General features: G+C 42.1%; 1 protein-coding gene across 1 annotated transcript; it reads left to right on the top strand.

Annotated features, from left to right (window-relative positions):
* Positions 1–5,333: 5,333 nt before the first annotated feature.
* DMRTB1 (DMRT like family B with proline rich C-terminal 1) lies at positions 5,334–12,886 on the top strand. The gene is given in 5 exon segments (XM_075037616.1): positions 5,334–5,370; positions 5,373–5,813; positions 7,522–7,754; positions 9,427–9,571; positions 12,783–12,886. Coding segments are annotated over 5 exon segments (960 nt in total).
* Positions 12,887–15,724: the final 2,838 nt, after the last annotated feature.

A 15,724-nucleotide genomic window follows, 5' to 3' on the forward strand; every position in this document is an offset into this window, starting at 1 on the left:
AATCAGACTTTGATGATACAGTAATCCTTATTTATTGCAGACTAACTGAACATCTTCCACAGAAGGTTTTTAGTATAGATCTATTTTTTTCTAGATAGCAATTTTTAAACACTCCGTCACTTATTTGGGTAAAGGATCTGCGTGTGTGTATTTATGTCTGTCACATTCTTTTCTCCTTAATACATTTTATTTCCTGCTTACATGGGAGACATATTAATGCGGAATAAGAACTGTTATGTGTTTTGTTTCCTCACTGGGGTTGATTTCTCTCCTGGTCCACCCTGCCCTTCTGGTACTCATGAAATAGGCAGATCACAGACTTTCCAGTTTAATCACTATTGCTTTTCTCTTAAATAAAGATCTTGTTACAATAAACGAACACCAGTCATACTAATAAAGTCTCTGTTGTTAATATTTAAGAACTAAGTTTTCCTGTTTAATATTAAAAAGATCCACAATTTTAAGTACTCAAGCTTTATTTTAGTTGTGTTTGTTAAAGAAACCAGAAGTGCTTTATATAACTTCTATAAATTTTTAAGATTTTAAACTTATGTATGAACTCCATCCAATTTTCTCTGATCATAGCATAGAGTTTCACCTTTTTGATACAGCAGATGAAAATCAACATCTAACTGTGCTCCATTTAAAACTTGTGTAACAACAACAACAAAAATCCACCCCAGTGGAATTCCTGTTTGAATTACTGCAGACAACATTTTAAAGTAAAGGAATTGACACTGAAAGAGAACTGAAAAGGTGAGTCTGTTGATATCAATTTAAACAACTTAACTGGGACCAGGTTTAAAAATGGTGTAACCCAAACACATTTTAGCCATTTCAAATCTTAAGGTAGATATGATCTAATCATATTGAACTGTTTCTATACTGCACTTTTCCTCACATTTTAAAAAATTGTTTACTACAATACAATTTCACAGTGATTAGAAAGGCAGAAAATAAAGTCTACAGAAGTGACTCAAAGAACTTTATTCATTGTCATGTAGGCTTGCTTTGGGCAGGATCAGACAACCTCATAAGCATGTCAGCAGATAGCTGAACCTTGCAATTCCTTGACAGATATCATTGATGGATATGCACTAGTGTTAGCTCAATGGTGAAAGGCAGATTTTGTAATGCAGGTCAGAGGATGTTTCAAAGGCTTTAATGTTTTTTATAAGGAGCTTCTAAATATGAGGATGACTACAGAAGAAAGCACGAAGGGGTGTGATTGATGCTAGTTAGTAAAATGGTATTCTGGCCCAGGTGAAGGTGAGAGTCCATATCTTGAGACTGAACGTGAGCTGATAGGTATGACGGGGATAAAATACAAAAGGGATTTTTCTTCCCTTCTGAAAGGGAAGAGAAGCAGGATGTAACTAATGCAAAAGAGAAATGGGAGGAAGGCAAAGGGATGCATGACATAATCCAGAACAATCCTTGCTGAAGGCTTCTGAGTGTGTAAAAGTGGGAAAAGATTGCATCTGTGGAGTTCAGAGGAAAGGATACTGCAGTATCCTAATCTAGACAGGAGAAGAAGGAAGCCTGCTCTTCTAGCCATGTGGATGGACAGAAGAGACATGCGTGACTGCAGAACAGCGTGGAGATAACCAAGTTGTAGTTTAATGAACGAATACACCAGGGACATGTAAGGAGGTGAAAATGGCTTCTTCCCAGCACCAAGACAGGGAAGGGAGTACTGATGTTCCTTGGCAGTTTAGAGGAGATTTCTTGCCAGCCGATGGGCCAGATCTGACTTGAGTAAGGGATCAGTAAGGGATTGGAAATTAACCTGAAATCTCATCAGCCAATGGAGGAAGCCACTGTCATCTCTCTGTAAACCTGAAAGTGAGTGAAGCCAGATCATTTACCAATCCACAGGTGGAGTCAAGGTATTCGTTAAGAAGGGAGCTGGGTGTGGAGTGGTGGGGAGCATCTGAAGCCTGGCTAGTCCTCCTTGGGCAGTTCTGCCTGTGCAGGTAAACATCCGCATATTGATTATACCATAACTGATAGCCATAAACATGGGACTAATTAGTTATAATGTAGAAGAGCTGATAATACTATCACTATGTCAATTTTTATATAATGACTTATGGCAGTACACAATGGACACTTCCAAACTACTAAGATAATTTTTGAAGAGAGGATTTTATCTTCATATGTGATGTCTTAAAAATTCAAAAGATATTATTGGTTGTTATGCATAAGAAAACATATATTTTGAACAAAGTTTGCAAATATTTGTTAATGGCGATCTCAGACTGAACAAATTTCTTGATTATGTTGCTATTGCTCTGCGAAATGTCAGATCTAAGCAGAACAATTTCCTTGCCAAAAAAACATTTACTGCATAAAATGTTAGCTGGGAAGTCTGAGAAGGAGGAAAAAAACCAAACCTCAATTTTCTACTATTCAGTTTAAAGGCAGACAGTCTTTTGATTTGTTCCCTTTTAGCTAAATCACTGTTTTTCTTCACTGTTTCACGTACAAAGCAAACTGCGTACCAAAACCACACACTTTATATGATTCAGAAGTTGGAAAGAAGTAGAGACATTATTGCTATTGATTTCAATAACATAAAATCAGCAGGTTGCTTTCATTTTGGCAAGATAATAATTCTTATAAATGCTATTTTAATACAGAACTCTGTACACAGTTTATGTTACACTCCCACCATATGTTACATAAAATGCTAAACTGAGTAAGTTTTAGAGAAAAGAGTCTTTACTATCCCTCATTTTCTTTCAATTCTGAATAAAGGAGAAAATGGTAATAGACGTGAAACTGCATCCACATACAAATCTACATCTCATTCCAAAAATTTATTTTGAAATTGCTCTGTCTTCTCTGTGTGATGGGCTTGCTAACGGTGTGTGATAAGCTAACGCAAATGTATATATAAACACATAATAGGATTGGAATAGCAGAATTCTTTGAACTGTCTGCAGAAATAAATATTTACCTCACAAGCAAAGTAAAATGTTCACTTTTCTCTAAAAAGCAAGTCTAGTCATGTTTGAAACAAACTATATGGAGAGTATAATAAGTCCCGAATGCTTAGTTGAAATTTGTTCAAAAGAAAAATCCACATGACTTTGAAAGAGATGGTTTATTAATGGAGAAACTGTTACAGCCCATGGCTGGTATACCTTTCTTGAGAGAGATAAATTTAAGTATGTTTGAGTAAATGTCTCGAATAATAGCATTATGTGACTCAGAATAGAAAATTACTGGGGAAAATATACATAGCCTACCTTTCTCCTCCACTGCTTAAGTATCCAAATGAACTCCGATTGTGTATCTATGGAAAGATAGAATTACAGATTTTTAAAATGTGTCATCCATTCTCTTTCATTCTACAGCTAAATGCACATGCTCAACGTACAGCAAAAATATGGAGCATAAAATTAGGAATATATTATCTGTCTGTATTTAATACAGAGTCAATGTTTAGAATGATTACAGGAACATCAAGGCCCTGGCACAAGTGAGCAGCACTGCATTTAAAGAGTAACTTCTGTTGAAGACATCAGACAAGTACCTTTTTGAACTAGGAAGACATGGTAACATTTTCAGGCCAAATTTTCAAAGATATTTAGCCACAATGCCCACATGCCCATGCACATTAAGTTGGCTTTCTAGGCAGCGCTTTAGAAGTCTTCTGGGGAAAATGGTCTGCAACTGAGGACAGGGAGCTGATTACATTCACATATGTGTTTTCTTGCCTCCCACTCACAAAAGGAGCTGCCGTGCATGCAATCCAGCACCCAGTTTCTACAGAGCACTAAGATGGTCTCTACTACGTGACCTGCTGTGTGTCCAGGCAGATTTGGAATTGCTCCTGCACAGGATCACTGAATGCATGGGTACAAAGGCATGGCTGATTGCCCATCACAAAGAGCAGGTACCAAAGACTCAGTCTGCAACTGGGTAGCAAAATCTGCAGGCTGGGATTGCTGCTGTGCTGGGTGGTCTAGGGATTGTGTGCATTGGAGGATTTGGGTCTGAATTGCTTTCGAGAGTAAGTCTGGGCTTGTGTGCTGGTATTGCACTTACGAAAACTTCTCCCCAGGAGACGAAATCCTACTGGAAACCTGCAGGACCCAAATGCAACGTCCTACTGGGTCTTTTGCAAAGTGAGAAGCCTGAATCTGCGCTGAGCCTTGGGGGCTTGCAGAGCACAGGGGCTGGCTGCTCACTGCTAAGGCAAACCAGACTGTTCCTAAATCTCTTAAAGGCCCTGCCATGCTGGGGCCTCACCCGCCCAGATGTTGAGGGGTGCACCCAAGTTTTGCAGGAAGGTTTGCTCCAAGGGAAGGGCTTCTGCAAGGCTGCTGCAAAACATACTCTGTTGCGTATTAGAATTGTTTCAGAGCAGCAGCTAGATGTTACCTGGTTCTCTTGAAACTAATTGGTAAAAAACTTGACACCTACTTGGGAGTTTATTTTTATGGTATTCTCTTTAATGTAGAAGAAGCTATTGGCATCTCAGGATTTTAAAACAGAATTAGCTATTGCATATGTGAGAAAAATCAGCAGCGTGGTGCCTTACATTGCAAAGTGGAGAGTTTTCTCCTGGGAGTGGGCTACTGTGTAAACCATGGTTTTGTAGCTACCAGCAGTAACAAATAACAAGTGCTTTCTAAGCAATACTGGAACTGGAGCATTCCTGTATTTCTAATTGTAAGTCTGTCTTTGTTTCCAGAGAAAAAGGAATTCCGAGAAAAGGAGACAGGTCTTTCGAATGACATATGCTTTCTGCCTTCATCTTAGTACCTTGGTTTGAAAAACAGAATGATGAAAGTTGTTTTTTTTTCTGCTGAGGCAGGCACTCCTCCTGATCAAGAGAAGCATGCTGCAAATTGGAAACAAAACAGAACTGAAATTCTGTGCATATTAAAAGCGAATGCACGAGAGGTAAGAAAGTCAGTGCGGATATTAGAGTGCCAAAAGGAAAAACTGTTGCTTAAGGCAGTACCGAAAGGGACACTGCATTTCTCTCCCATGCACACCCTGCCTGTCCAAAACTCCCCATCTCTGCATGCTCCAGCACCGGGAAATGTACTAAAAGGTGCAGCACGTTCCCCTCTGCTCTTGGAGACGCAGTCCCCACTTTCCCTCCTCCTCCAGCCCCCCATGGCTGAGGTCTGGCTCCAGCCTGCACCAGGGGGAGCTGGGCAGGTACAGCCATGGCTGGCTGAGGGAGGGGAGGCCTGCGGGGCCAAGGCGGCTCCTGTGCCACAGGCTCCCCAGAGCAGGGCACTCCCCACCCGCCGCCATGGGCTCTCCTGCCCCGCCTGCCCAGGTTGCTACATGCCGGGGCAGCAGTGGCCATGCCCCCTATAAGAGCCCTGAGGAGGCAGCCCAGGCGCGCCCGGCGGTGGTTAGCCGGGACTGGTGTGCCATGGAGGCTGAGGAGGCCACGGCGGCGGCGGCAGCGAAGGCGACGCTACGGACACCCAAGTGCTCCCGCTGCCGTAACCATGGCTTCGTGGTGCCGGTGAAGGGCCACGCCGGCCACTGCCGCTGGAAGCTCTGCCTGTGCGACAAGTGTGCCCTCATCACTGAGCGCCAGAAGATCATGGCGGCCCAGAAGGCCCTGAGGCAGCAGGTGCCCGACACTCCGGCTGGGGCAGCCGCAGGGCCCGCTCCCCCAGGCGAAGGCTCTGGGGTGGCCACCGGGGCGGCCAGTGCCCCCGAGCAGAGCGGCCATGAGGGGATGAAGGGCGCCCAGCCCGCCGCCGGCAGCAGCAAAGGCACGGCATGCAGGGGACCACCGCTGCCTCCCAGCGGCCCACCCTTCTGGGACTACGGTAAGGGCCTGTCCCCAAAGCCTCTTCCCCTGTCCCGCCATCTTTCCTTCTGCCTTCATCCTCTTCTCCCCATGAAACACTTGCCGCTTGGGCAGTTTGCACCTGCTGATTCCTCAGGCTCCAGCTCCCCAGAGAGCCATTCCTGCTGTCTCTCCCCCTTTCCTTCCTCAGTGGACACACGTACTCAGCTTGCATATTGAGTGTGCAACCCTGCGTGTATTTTCCCTTTTGCACGGTCTGCCAAGCGGGTCAGGCGGCTCTGCAGTGGCAGGAGCAATGTGCTCAGCCTCGCCACTCATTGCAAAGTTGAAGCTTAAGCAAGTGGCTTTTCTCTGGGAGGGAAGTTGGTCAGGGAGAGAAACCAAACTGTGATCCACTGTCCACTGTGGGTGATCATGCATGTTTCTCTGAGTGCTGTGTCACCGTTTATAAATTCACAGGCACAAGCCTCCAGCAACAAATGTGCTAAAAAACTCAGCGATGGCAGGTAAATGGGGAAGTTACTGCTGCAGTTGCCTGAAGCAAGCATTTTATGATAGCACTGTAAAAGAAAGAGACCTTTTGGCCTTAATTCCTGTAGCAAAGATTGAACTTGGCTGGGATCACTTGGTGTAAAAGTGCATTTGGTATTTAAGAGCAGAGCATAGATTTTGCAGGTGGAACGGTTGTATGGTCTGTCACCTCTTAAATTGCTTCCTTTAATAGAGTCTTTCATGTGACTTGTCTAGTTTATTACTATTTATTACAGTAACTTCATACTATCACTATTTACTATAGTAATTTTACAGAAATCCCTACTGACTGCAGTAGTCATTAGTCTGAACCTCTGGAGAGTTGGCAGCCTGCAAGACAAAACGCTGTTCTGAGAAGCCCAGAGGAAAGATGCGCATTTCAGACATCTCTAGTTCCCACCTAATCTGTCAATAACTGATCCCCCCCTTTTTAGCTTTGTTTCATAAGAAAATTATGTTTATGGATGATGCTAGCTGTACACGTGCTTGTCAGTCCTTCCCTTAATAACATCTTTAATCTGCTGACCAATTTAAAAAAAGGTTAGGGACAAATAGTATAATTCTAGTACTCCAGAAGTCAGCCTACTCTAGAAGCAAATTCTTCCACTTCTCTACCAACAGGAGGATGTGCAGACAAGAAAGACCCTATTTGTATTCAGACAACCACTCTCTTTTTTTAAAACTTCAGAGAGGCCATATAAGATTCCAGATGCAAGATAAAAGACAAAGGAAGTAACTGATTCCTGCATCTGAAATTGCCTGTGTATGTCCCTAAAACTGAGCCTTTGCCTGTAAATTAACTTAAGAAGTTACAGATAGGACTGAAGTTAGAACTCTATTATTTCTGTAAACTTTTGTTTTAAGTTCTGCTAGAGTTAAAGGTCTTAAGGTAGGTCATTTTGCTGTTGCTGGTGTACGGAAAGAGTAAGATTCTGCAGCCAGTGCTTTACTAAGGACTAGCTTCACAATGTACAAGGCAGAAAAGAATGCAGATCATTCTGCATTACAGTATCATCTGCTGCACCTTTCCTTATTACCCTAAAAAATCACAAAATAAATTCATGAGGAGCTAAGCATAAAACCAAAGGGCCAGTTTCTCCTGCCTGAGAGTGGAATTTGGTCCTGCAGCTACTTCTACTGAACTCCGTAGAACTACATACATACTTTTTATTTGTTCTTTTCTCATTGTTTCCTAGCTCACCCTGCTTTTCCTCCAGAATACATGGTCAACCCAGAATACCTGGAGAGAGAACCTCCGAAAGTGTACCCTGGGTGTTCTGGGATATATCCTTACCACCCATTTCCCATGGGATTTCCCCTAAATGAGTCAAGCTGTAGGGGAGCACCATCACCTCCAGGGATATCACTTCAGAGAGGTTTCCGACACATTCCTAGCAACTATGGGCCAGGGAATGCAGCTTCTGTGTCAGTAAGTAGCAGTCTTTGAATTACCTGTGGAAATACTGCTGTCCTTACTTTTAGCTGTCTTCTTCCTGTTAAGGTACCCATGCAAAGTTATCCTGCTTATCAGTTACTTCAGCACAGCATTTTGATATATTATACTGAATAAAACATTAGCAAATGGTGATGTTAATAGTCTGACCTGAACCCAGAAGAGCAAACCCATGCACTTGCAAGGGGCCAGATTTTGTGAAGTGTTTTGAGGCTTATACATCCTGCTAACATCCGCAACAGCCTCTTGGAATGACAACAGCTGGACACTTAATATGGTCGTGTTGTACCAGTGTAGATGGCACAGAATGCACATTGGGAAGTTCCTCTTCTTCCATGCAGGTCAGATCTAATGGGGAGGGAGAGTGTCAGGGCTTGACCAAGGCACTGCAGCCGCAGAGAACAAGATAAAATCAGCTTCTGTGAGGAAGCGAATCAGCATGGTTGGATATTTCTGGTTTGAGACATTTGGTTTCTCAAAAACAGTGGAAAATTGTGGTTAACAGAAGTTTCAGATCAAAAATAATGTTTAGCATCGTAGGGCCCACCCCTTCAAACCACACAGACATGGTAAGAAACAAGATGCTAAATTGCCTGTCAGTTGTAATGGTGTGTGGTGGCACTTCCAGTTCCTTTCTGTGCTGTCACTCATGTTGGTTTAAAGTGGTGGTGTCCAGTTTTTGTACCACAGTTGGGCACATTATCAGATTCCCAGCTGCCATGTGCCATTCTGTCTGCATTGAGTACAATTCATCAGTTCATGTTAAGGTAGAGTGATCTGCCTCAAGACTACTAGATTTATTATGCTTTCATAAAAATACCCTGTTGCATTTTAGGGGTTATTGAGAAAGAGGGTGGCTAGCAGCAGTCTGAGGTGCAGATAAATTATCCTAGTGGGCTGGATATACACTGGTTGAGAAATGCCTTGTCTAGACCATCACTGCATGTGGTTTTGAACTTAATTTTTAACTGTCCTGAAACAGACGGAAAGATGTCATACAAGTTCTATCTGTAGCAGGGTGCATGGCCAGATCCAAGAGAAGAATGCTCCTATTTCTCTGATGTTAGTGTTTCTGAGGGACGGAAATATATCTCCTTGTACATGGAATGAGTTTTATCATGCTCCAACAGGTCTGGTAATCACAGAAGACCAGGGCTGTGGGGCACCCTGTGATGCATACCAGCCCCTCAGTGTAGGCAGAGCCACTCACTTCACTGGGCTCAGGGGAGAATCCATAACTAGCAGGGAGGTGGTGGCAAGGAGCGTTTTCCGAGGTTGCCTCTCTGTGGCATGAAGGCTTCCAGACTTGTTCAGTGGCAAGTGCATTGGGTCAGTGGTGAAGGTGAGCTTCTCCTGGTTTAAACCAACTGCTCTAATGAGATGCCAGAACAGGTGATGAGGACTTAGAAGGTCAGTTTCAGCTGAGACATGGTCTGAGAAGCTGCTGCTTCTCAGTTTCAGCATGTTACCCTCTGCACAGGCTCTGCGTGCGCTAATATGTGCCCAGACATGGCAGCATATGGCCACAAAATGGACAAAAAATGTAATATTCACCTGTAAAAATTGAAACAGAAATTGTTTGATACTGCAGATGTATCCTGGAGAGAGTCTTTAGATGGAGGATGCTTTGCTTCATGTGTTTCTGCAGATTCCAGATGGAGGTGGAGATTTCCATCAAGGATACTACACTCCTCTGCCTCAGTTCATCCCACCAAGTTTTCTGCCAGGGATTCATTACATTCCACCTCCCCTTTCACTGAACATGTTGGCTGAAACAACCAAGGAAGCACATGGTAAGGAAGTATGACATGAGCCCTGGGAGATCCAGTTTTAACCCGGTTTCAGTATCTAACCACAGAGGTGGAAAGCCCAAGAGACCCTGATTCTAGCTAGTTTACAGGGGTTCCCAGATCCCTGTGATGGAGTTAGGACTGAGATCCTGAAGTCCCAGGACAGATTGCCAACTTGTACAGCTCTGGGAAGGGCTGATTTAAGGGAAGCAGCCTGATATGCTTGCGCTTTCCAGCTGACAAGCACCTCAGTCTCATGCAGACATCGAAGGCCCCAGGACTCAGAGCTATTCCAGAATATGATCTGTTGATGTTCTCAAAATGCAACTAGTTTTCTAAATAGCTAGTTTGCAGGACATATTTTTAAAATTATTTGGCTCTTGTTGCAATTTAAACAAAATGTTAAAAAAAATGCGGACTAACATGTAGCATGAAATTTCTTGCTCATCTGAAAATCCTACATTTTAATTGCTGTAAATGAAAGACTGAATCTTCAACATCACAAGTTGCTTTTATGGAATCTCACAGCATTTAAAATTTCTGGCATAGGTTAAGTCTTTGTGCCCCTCACTTTTGGGTCTCTTTCATGTACTGTGCCTACATGTGGACATACTTGTGATTGTATTTGCAAGTTTTTCATTTGGCTGCATCTAGCTTTGACCACAAGAGGGTAGAGCGGCTCAGAGAATTAACCACTAGCACTGGATGAGTGAATAGGCAGTTTTATTTTAAATTCTTCTTGAAAATGCAGATAAATAAATACAACTTCCTTTCTTTTCTTGAACATGAGAATAAAAAATTGTTAATCTGATTGTTTATGAAACAGATTACAATAATTGCCCAGTGAAAAATCAAATCTCTTGTATAAGAGGGAGGAGAAATAGAGGAGTATAATTATCTCATTTGAATTGAAAAGATGTTGATGGTGGGTACGTGGGACAAAAGATAAGTTGGGGTTTTTTTGGCCTGGTTTCTTAACAACATAAGGCTCATGCAGTCTCATTTTCTGTTAATGTCAGTCCTTTCATAACTTTTCAACCCATTAGTTTTTTTCAGCCAAACATATCTGTTGTGATCACAGGCCTACACAATATTGATCTGCAAGGGAAACAGATGCCTCCCACAAAATGGTTTGTTTGCAGCCATGTCGTGGTGTTTGGCTGGCTGTCAGCTTGCACTCAATTCCTGACTGACATGTGTACCTTGGCCAACAACCAAGTGCCTGCCAGTCAACCCAGCAGTGAGCACTTATCTCCAGAGCAGTCAGAGCATACCTGCTTCTTGTCTGGCTGGAAGGCCAAAGAAAAGTAAGCAGGAGATATGGCGGACAAAGGGAATATGAAGAATATGGCAGTGTGAGGGGTATACAGACATCATAGAAAGGTGAAGTTATTTTAAGATACTGACAAAGGCATTAGGACTTTAATGCAGCATGTAGGAGATAACTCGAGTGCTGGAGGTAAAATAATATGGGCTGAGTTTGAGGGGAAGAGAGGAGGATGAGAGCTGGCAGACAAACCAGAAAGTCTATGTGAGGATTAATGGGTTTTGTGATTTGGGGGGGACAAAAGATCTGGGGGATACTGCAGTGGCAGAGAACATGTAGGGAGCTGCAGCTATTCTGTTGGAGTGTGTGGGAATGGGAAGGAACTGGGAGTAGCAGACAAATGGGGGACACAGAGAGAAGTAGTGGTATTGCGTGAGGAGAACAGAGGAAATCCAGTCCTGTATTAGTGGAGTGAAGTTTTACTGGCAAACAATCATGAAAACAGGCAACTGGATAGAGAAGAGAGGTCATGAGAGCACCCCCCCCAGAGAGCAAAATGCCATCTAATGACCTCAGCCATTACTACGCACTAGGGAATTCACAACCCAGGCACAAAGCCATAGGAAACAATGCATCATGGATTGTGCTGCTCAGAGAACAATCCAGTTTTCTTAGTACTACGGAGAAAGTACAAATTAATTCCACTACATAGCATTTGTGCTCCAGGATATGTAGGAATTTGCAATTGTGACCCAGTGAGGGGGGATACTTCTGCATGAGGTCATACACAAAATAGCCTGCCAGTAGAAGATGCAGATGTAGAGGGAAGCTACAGTGAAACTAATAATTCTTTGATTCTTGTATTCAAGATGCTTGAAAAAAGAGAAAAGCTGTAACATTCAGTGCATGGGGATGTGTTAGGATTGCATCATGTCTTTTTTCTCAAGAAAGGAACTGACTCAAACCTGCAGTTAGAATTGGGAACATCTTTCCTCCAGAGAGACCTCCAGAATTGAGGTGAAATGGGCTTTCTGGCAAAACTGTTGCAGGAAAATGGGGGGGGACAGCTGGTGAGAAGAAATGTCTGTGACCTCTGCCCCAAAGGGAATCTGAGATGAAGGCAAATTAAAAAAAAACAAAGAACCAAGTCCTGTCTGAAAAAGATTTTTCAAGGCTAGAATCTTCTACCAGATTTGAGTCAATAGTTGACTGCAGTTGAATGACTGAGGCCAGTTAGGTTTACAAAGGTGATGTGAAGTATAGGCCATGTTGTTACACAATTTCATGCAGTATTGACTAGTAATATTATGGAGATTTGACAAAATAAACACAAGGTACGTCCAGTAAAACAGCCAGTACAGCATCTGAGGATAAAGCCTGATTGCAGATTGTTGGTTTTCTAAAAGAGCAAGCTACAGAAAAACAAACAAAAAACAAAGTTGCCTGTGAGGAAATGAGAGCGCTTTTCATGCAAATCGGCAAGTAAATACTTTATAAAATAAAAATCCCTAGTTGGATTTGAAGAGGGGATTATATAGTTTGTCAAGGCCTTTGAGAATTCACAAGAGTGTTAAAAAGGCATGGTGTAGATTCACTATGGTTAAGTGGGCAAGAGTCTGCCTCATAATTCTATTCCAGTGCAGCTTCAACACTTGCCATCTTGAAGCACTCTTGCTACATTTCTTTAAGCATGGCTGAAACAATCAACTGCTGTCTGAAGTGCAGTATCTCAGTTCAGATTGCTGCAGCTCTTGATATCATGCACCTTTGAATTAACTGGGTTGTAAAATAAACAGGATTGACAAAAGTTATTTTGCATTGAGAATTTACCTCTGGAAATGTGATTGATACCAGGTGTAATGCAAACTGAAATACAGGGTTTGGGGTTTGGGGCTTGTTTGTTTGTGTTTAATTCTGACCTTTTTCTATTCTTCATTTTTATTTCAGCTACTGAAGCTGACAGTCAGGATTCAGGGACGGTTCGTGAACCTGGCCAACCATCTTCTTCCCCAGAAAAAACAAGTAGAGACCAATCTGATTCTAAACAGTAAATGGGCTGGAGAAGAGCTGAGTAGCAGGCAGTGCTGTTTTCATTACTGAGGAGAGTGTTAGTTAATATGAGGGTAGAGTGACACTTAGTCACTGAGCAGCCACAACAGCTAGAAGAAGGGGATTAGTCCCCTGCCTCACTTTATGATCATGTTAGAGCTACCTGGCTCACAGCTCTGCCTTGCTAGCACTGTAAAGCCCTTGTTTCTAAAAGAGGTTTTCCAGAGCCATGGCAATCCCTTCCCCCTTAAGCAGGTGGAAGCAGCAAATGATTATGACTCTGAATTTGTTTCCTTTGCCGAGGTTAGATGGCTCCGTGACTTCGGAGTGAGGTCTCTGAGCCATGTACATTCTGTAGCCTTCTCATGTTCATGTCAATAGTAAAAAATGTGTTGTTTGTATATCAATTTGCTGTAAAGGAAACCTCGTTCTGAATATTATGGAAGAGTTAAGTGATGTGGACCCTGAAGACTGAGTGAGAAAGGATAGGAAGACAGTCTGGGTTGCTGATTTACTTGGCTGCCTAAGAACATGATTCACTGGATTCAGCAGGGTGAGGGAACAGTAGGTACTCAGTACACCTGTCAAGAAGGGCGTGGGAGGAATTTGCAGAAAGGTCTGATACAGGCTGAAATCCAGTGCCTCTGCATTGTTTTCTGGGTCAGCTGCTTTTAAGGCACCTTCTGTTCAGGTTGGGGACAGACTGATTTGGAATCGCTTCATGTCACACAGTCTTCAGGATTTTGAATGGCACTGATGGGTTATACATAATTTCAATGTTTGAATGTCCTTGATGGTTTATACATGATTTCAATGTTGCTTAACTCAGTACTGCTGAAACTAAACAGTACTATTTGTTTCTAAAGGTCCCGTGTAGACAGCTTTATACATGTGTATTGGAAGTGCACTGTGGCGTATCAAAGGTGTGGAGGGATTGCCCAGGAAACTAGGACAAAACACCATTCAGCATAATAATTAGTCAAATCCATACATACTATAATTTTCAATGATAATGTTTAATTAAAAATGAAAAGTACGTTCCTCTACTGTTTTGCCTAGAGGGATTGGTTTTGTATTAAGTGGATCAGTTATTAATGTTTGAATAATTTGGGGGGGACTTTTGTATAATTAAAAGATACATTAAATTGTTGGTATGGTTTTGATGATTTGAGGCTTGCGTATCTACGCGTAATTTTTCTAGCCAAATGTCAAGTGTTGCCCTGAAAAGCTCTGTGTAACAAACTGGTCTGGAGAGACATCTAGGCTTCAGCATTTTTCTTCTACAGCTTTTGACTGCTGCTGTAGAGGTGAGCACAGTAAAATAAACATTCTTCTTTTCTGCTACGTGTACTAATAATTCTTTGCTCGATGCAAGATGTAAAGAAATTATACTAAGCTGAATTTTTTTTTTTTTTAATGTAGTAGATGATCTGTGGAATGCTTTCCAGCACACAGGGTTTTGGGGGACAGTGAATTAAAGTGGCAAACTTAGAATTGCCAAGAGGAAAAACTGAAAAACACATGTATCTATAGAAAATAATCTGATGTACAACTCGTTATATACTAGATTTACAAAACCATCTCTGCTCCTAGGAATGTCCCAAACCTGCTCTTAAAACTGCTGTCTGCTTGGGAAAATCTGGATACTTCTTTAAGGTGTCTGGATAGAGCAAAGCTCTTTTCAAAATAAAATAATCTACAAATAGAAATACCAGCAGCACCCACAAAGCAGGTTCCTCTGTGGATGGAGGCTTGGTTTTTATATGTATAATATAATGATTTAAGGAGATAATAATGTACAAGATGAACAGCTGAATGGTCTCCTTCCCAGATATTTTTCTAAAGTCATATTCAGTGTTGTATTACTCCTTAAATCTCAAAGCAAGATGGACTCCAGCCCATTTCACTGACTGTAATGCACAGTCATTGTAGATATACTGCATACAGAGTACTGTTTTCTCTGTTTTGCTGTGCCAGTGACTGCTTCTAGATTGCCAAGCAAAATTCCTCATTTTCCTTTTCCTCCATCTTTTTCAACTATCATTGAGTGAACAAAAGCCTTTATTTTGGTTACTGTTTGAATGATGGTATGGCACTCCAGTAGGATCTCTCTCACCGCATTGCCACAGACCAGTGTTCATCTCCAGAGGGATGTACTGAGTTTAAAGAAGAGCCAGAGAAAGGCAACTAAACTGAACAAGGAGATGGAGGAGTTGCCTTACAAAGGGAGTCTAAAAATAGACTGGAGTCTTCAGAGGAGAAATTTGAGGGGGGATATGACTCAGAACATCATGTCAGCAGTGGCAAAGTAGAGGCAAAACCATTACCAAACCTTCTTACTTCCATACACATGAAGGACAAGGTGACCAGGGGCAGGGGAAAATGATGTCTGACAAACCTGATGGCCTTCTGTAAGGAAATGACAGGCATCTGCCCCAGTCTAAAGTCTTAACAGTTGAACAGTTCCAATCGGCTTTCCTAGAGCATCAATAGTGAGGCCAATACTGTTTAACATGCATAATCATATCGTCAGTTAAACTTTGTTTGGTGTCATTTCAGATTTTTATATTTTAGGAATTTTGTCCCTGTTCTTGCACCTATCTCTGCATGGAAAAGTAAATGACTTGGTAAGAGAATTAAAGTGAATAACTCCCCAGCTGACAGGAAGAATTGTCTTATGTGGATAATTGAAGGTTTCATTCTTTCATTTTAAGCTCAGCTTGTCCTTTTTAACCAAGGAAAAAATGTTCCTTGACAACTGGTATTGTCATACTGTGCACTTAAGGACTTCAAAGTGAATAATTTTAATTCCAAACTTAGTGCCAACCAATGTTTCCAAT

The sequence above is a fragment of the Buteo buteo genome, chromosome 10 (assembly GCF_964188355.1).
Source record: "Buteo buteo chromosome 10, bButBut1.hap1.1, whole genome shotgun sequence".
Taxonomy (NCBI): Eukaryota; Metazoa; Chordata; class Aves; order Accipitriformes; family Accipitridae; genus Buteo; species Buteo buteo.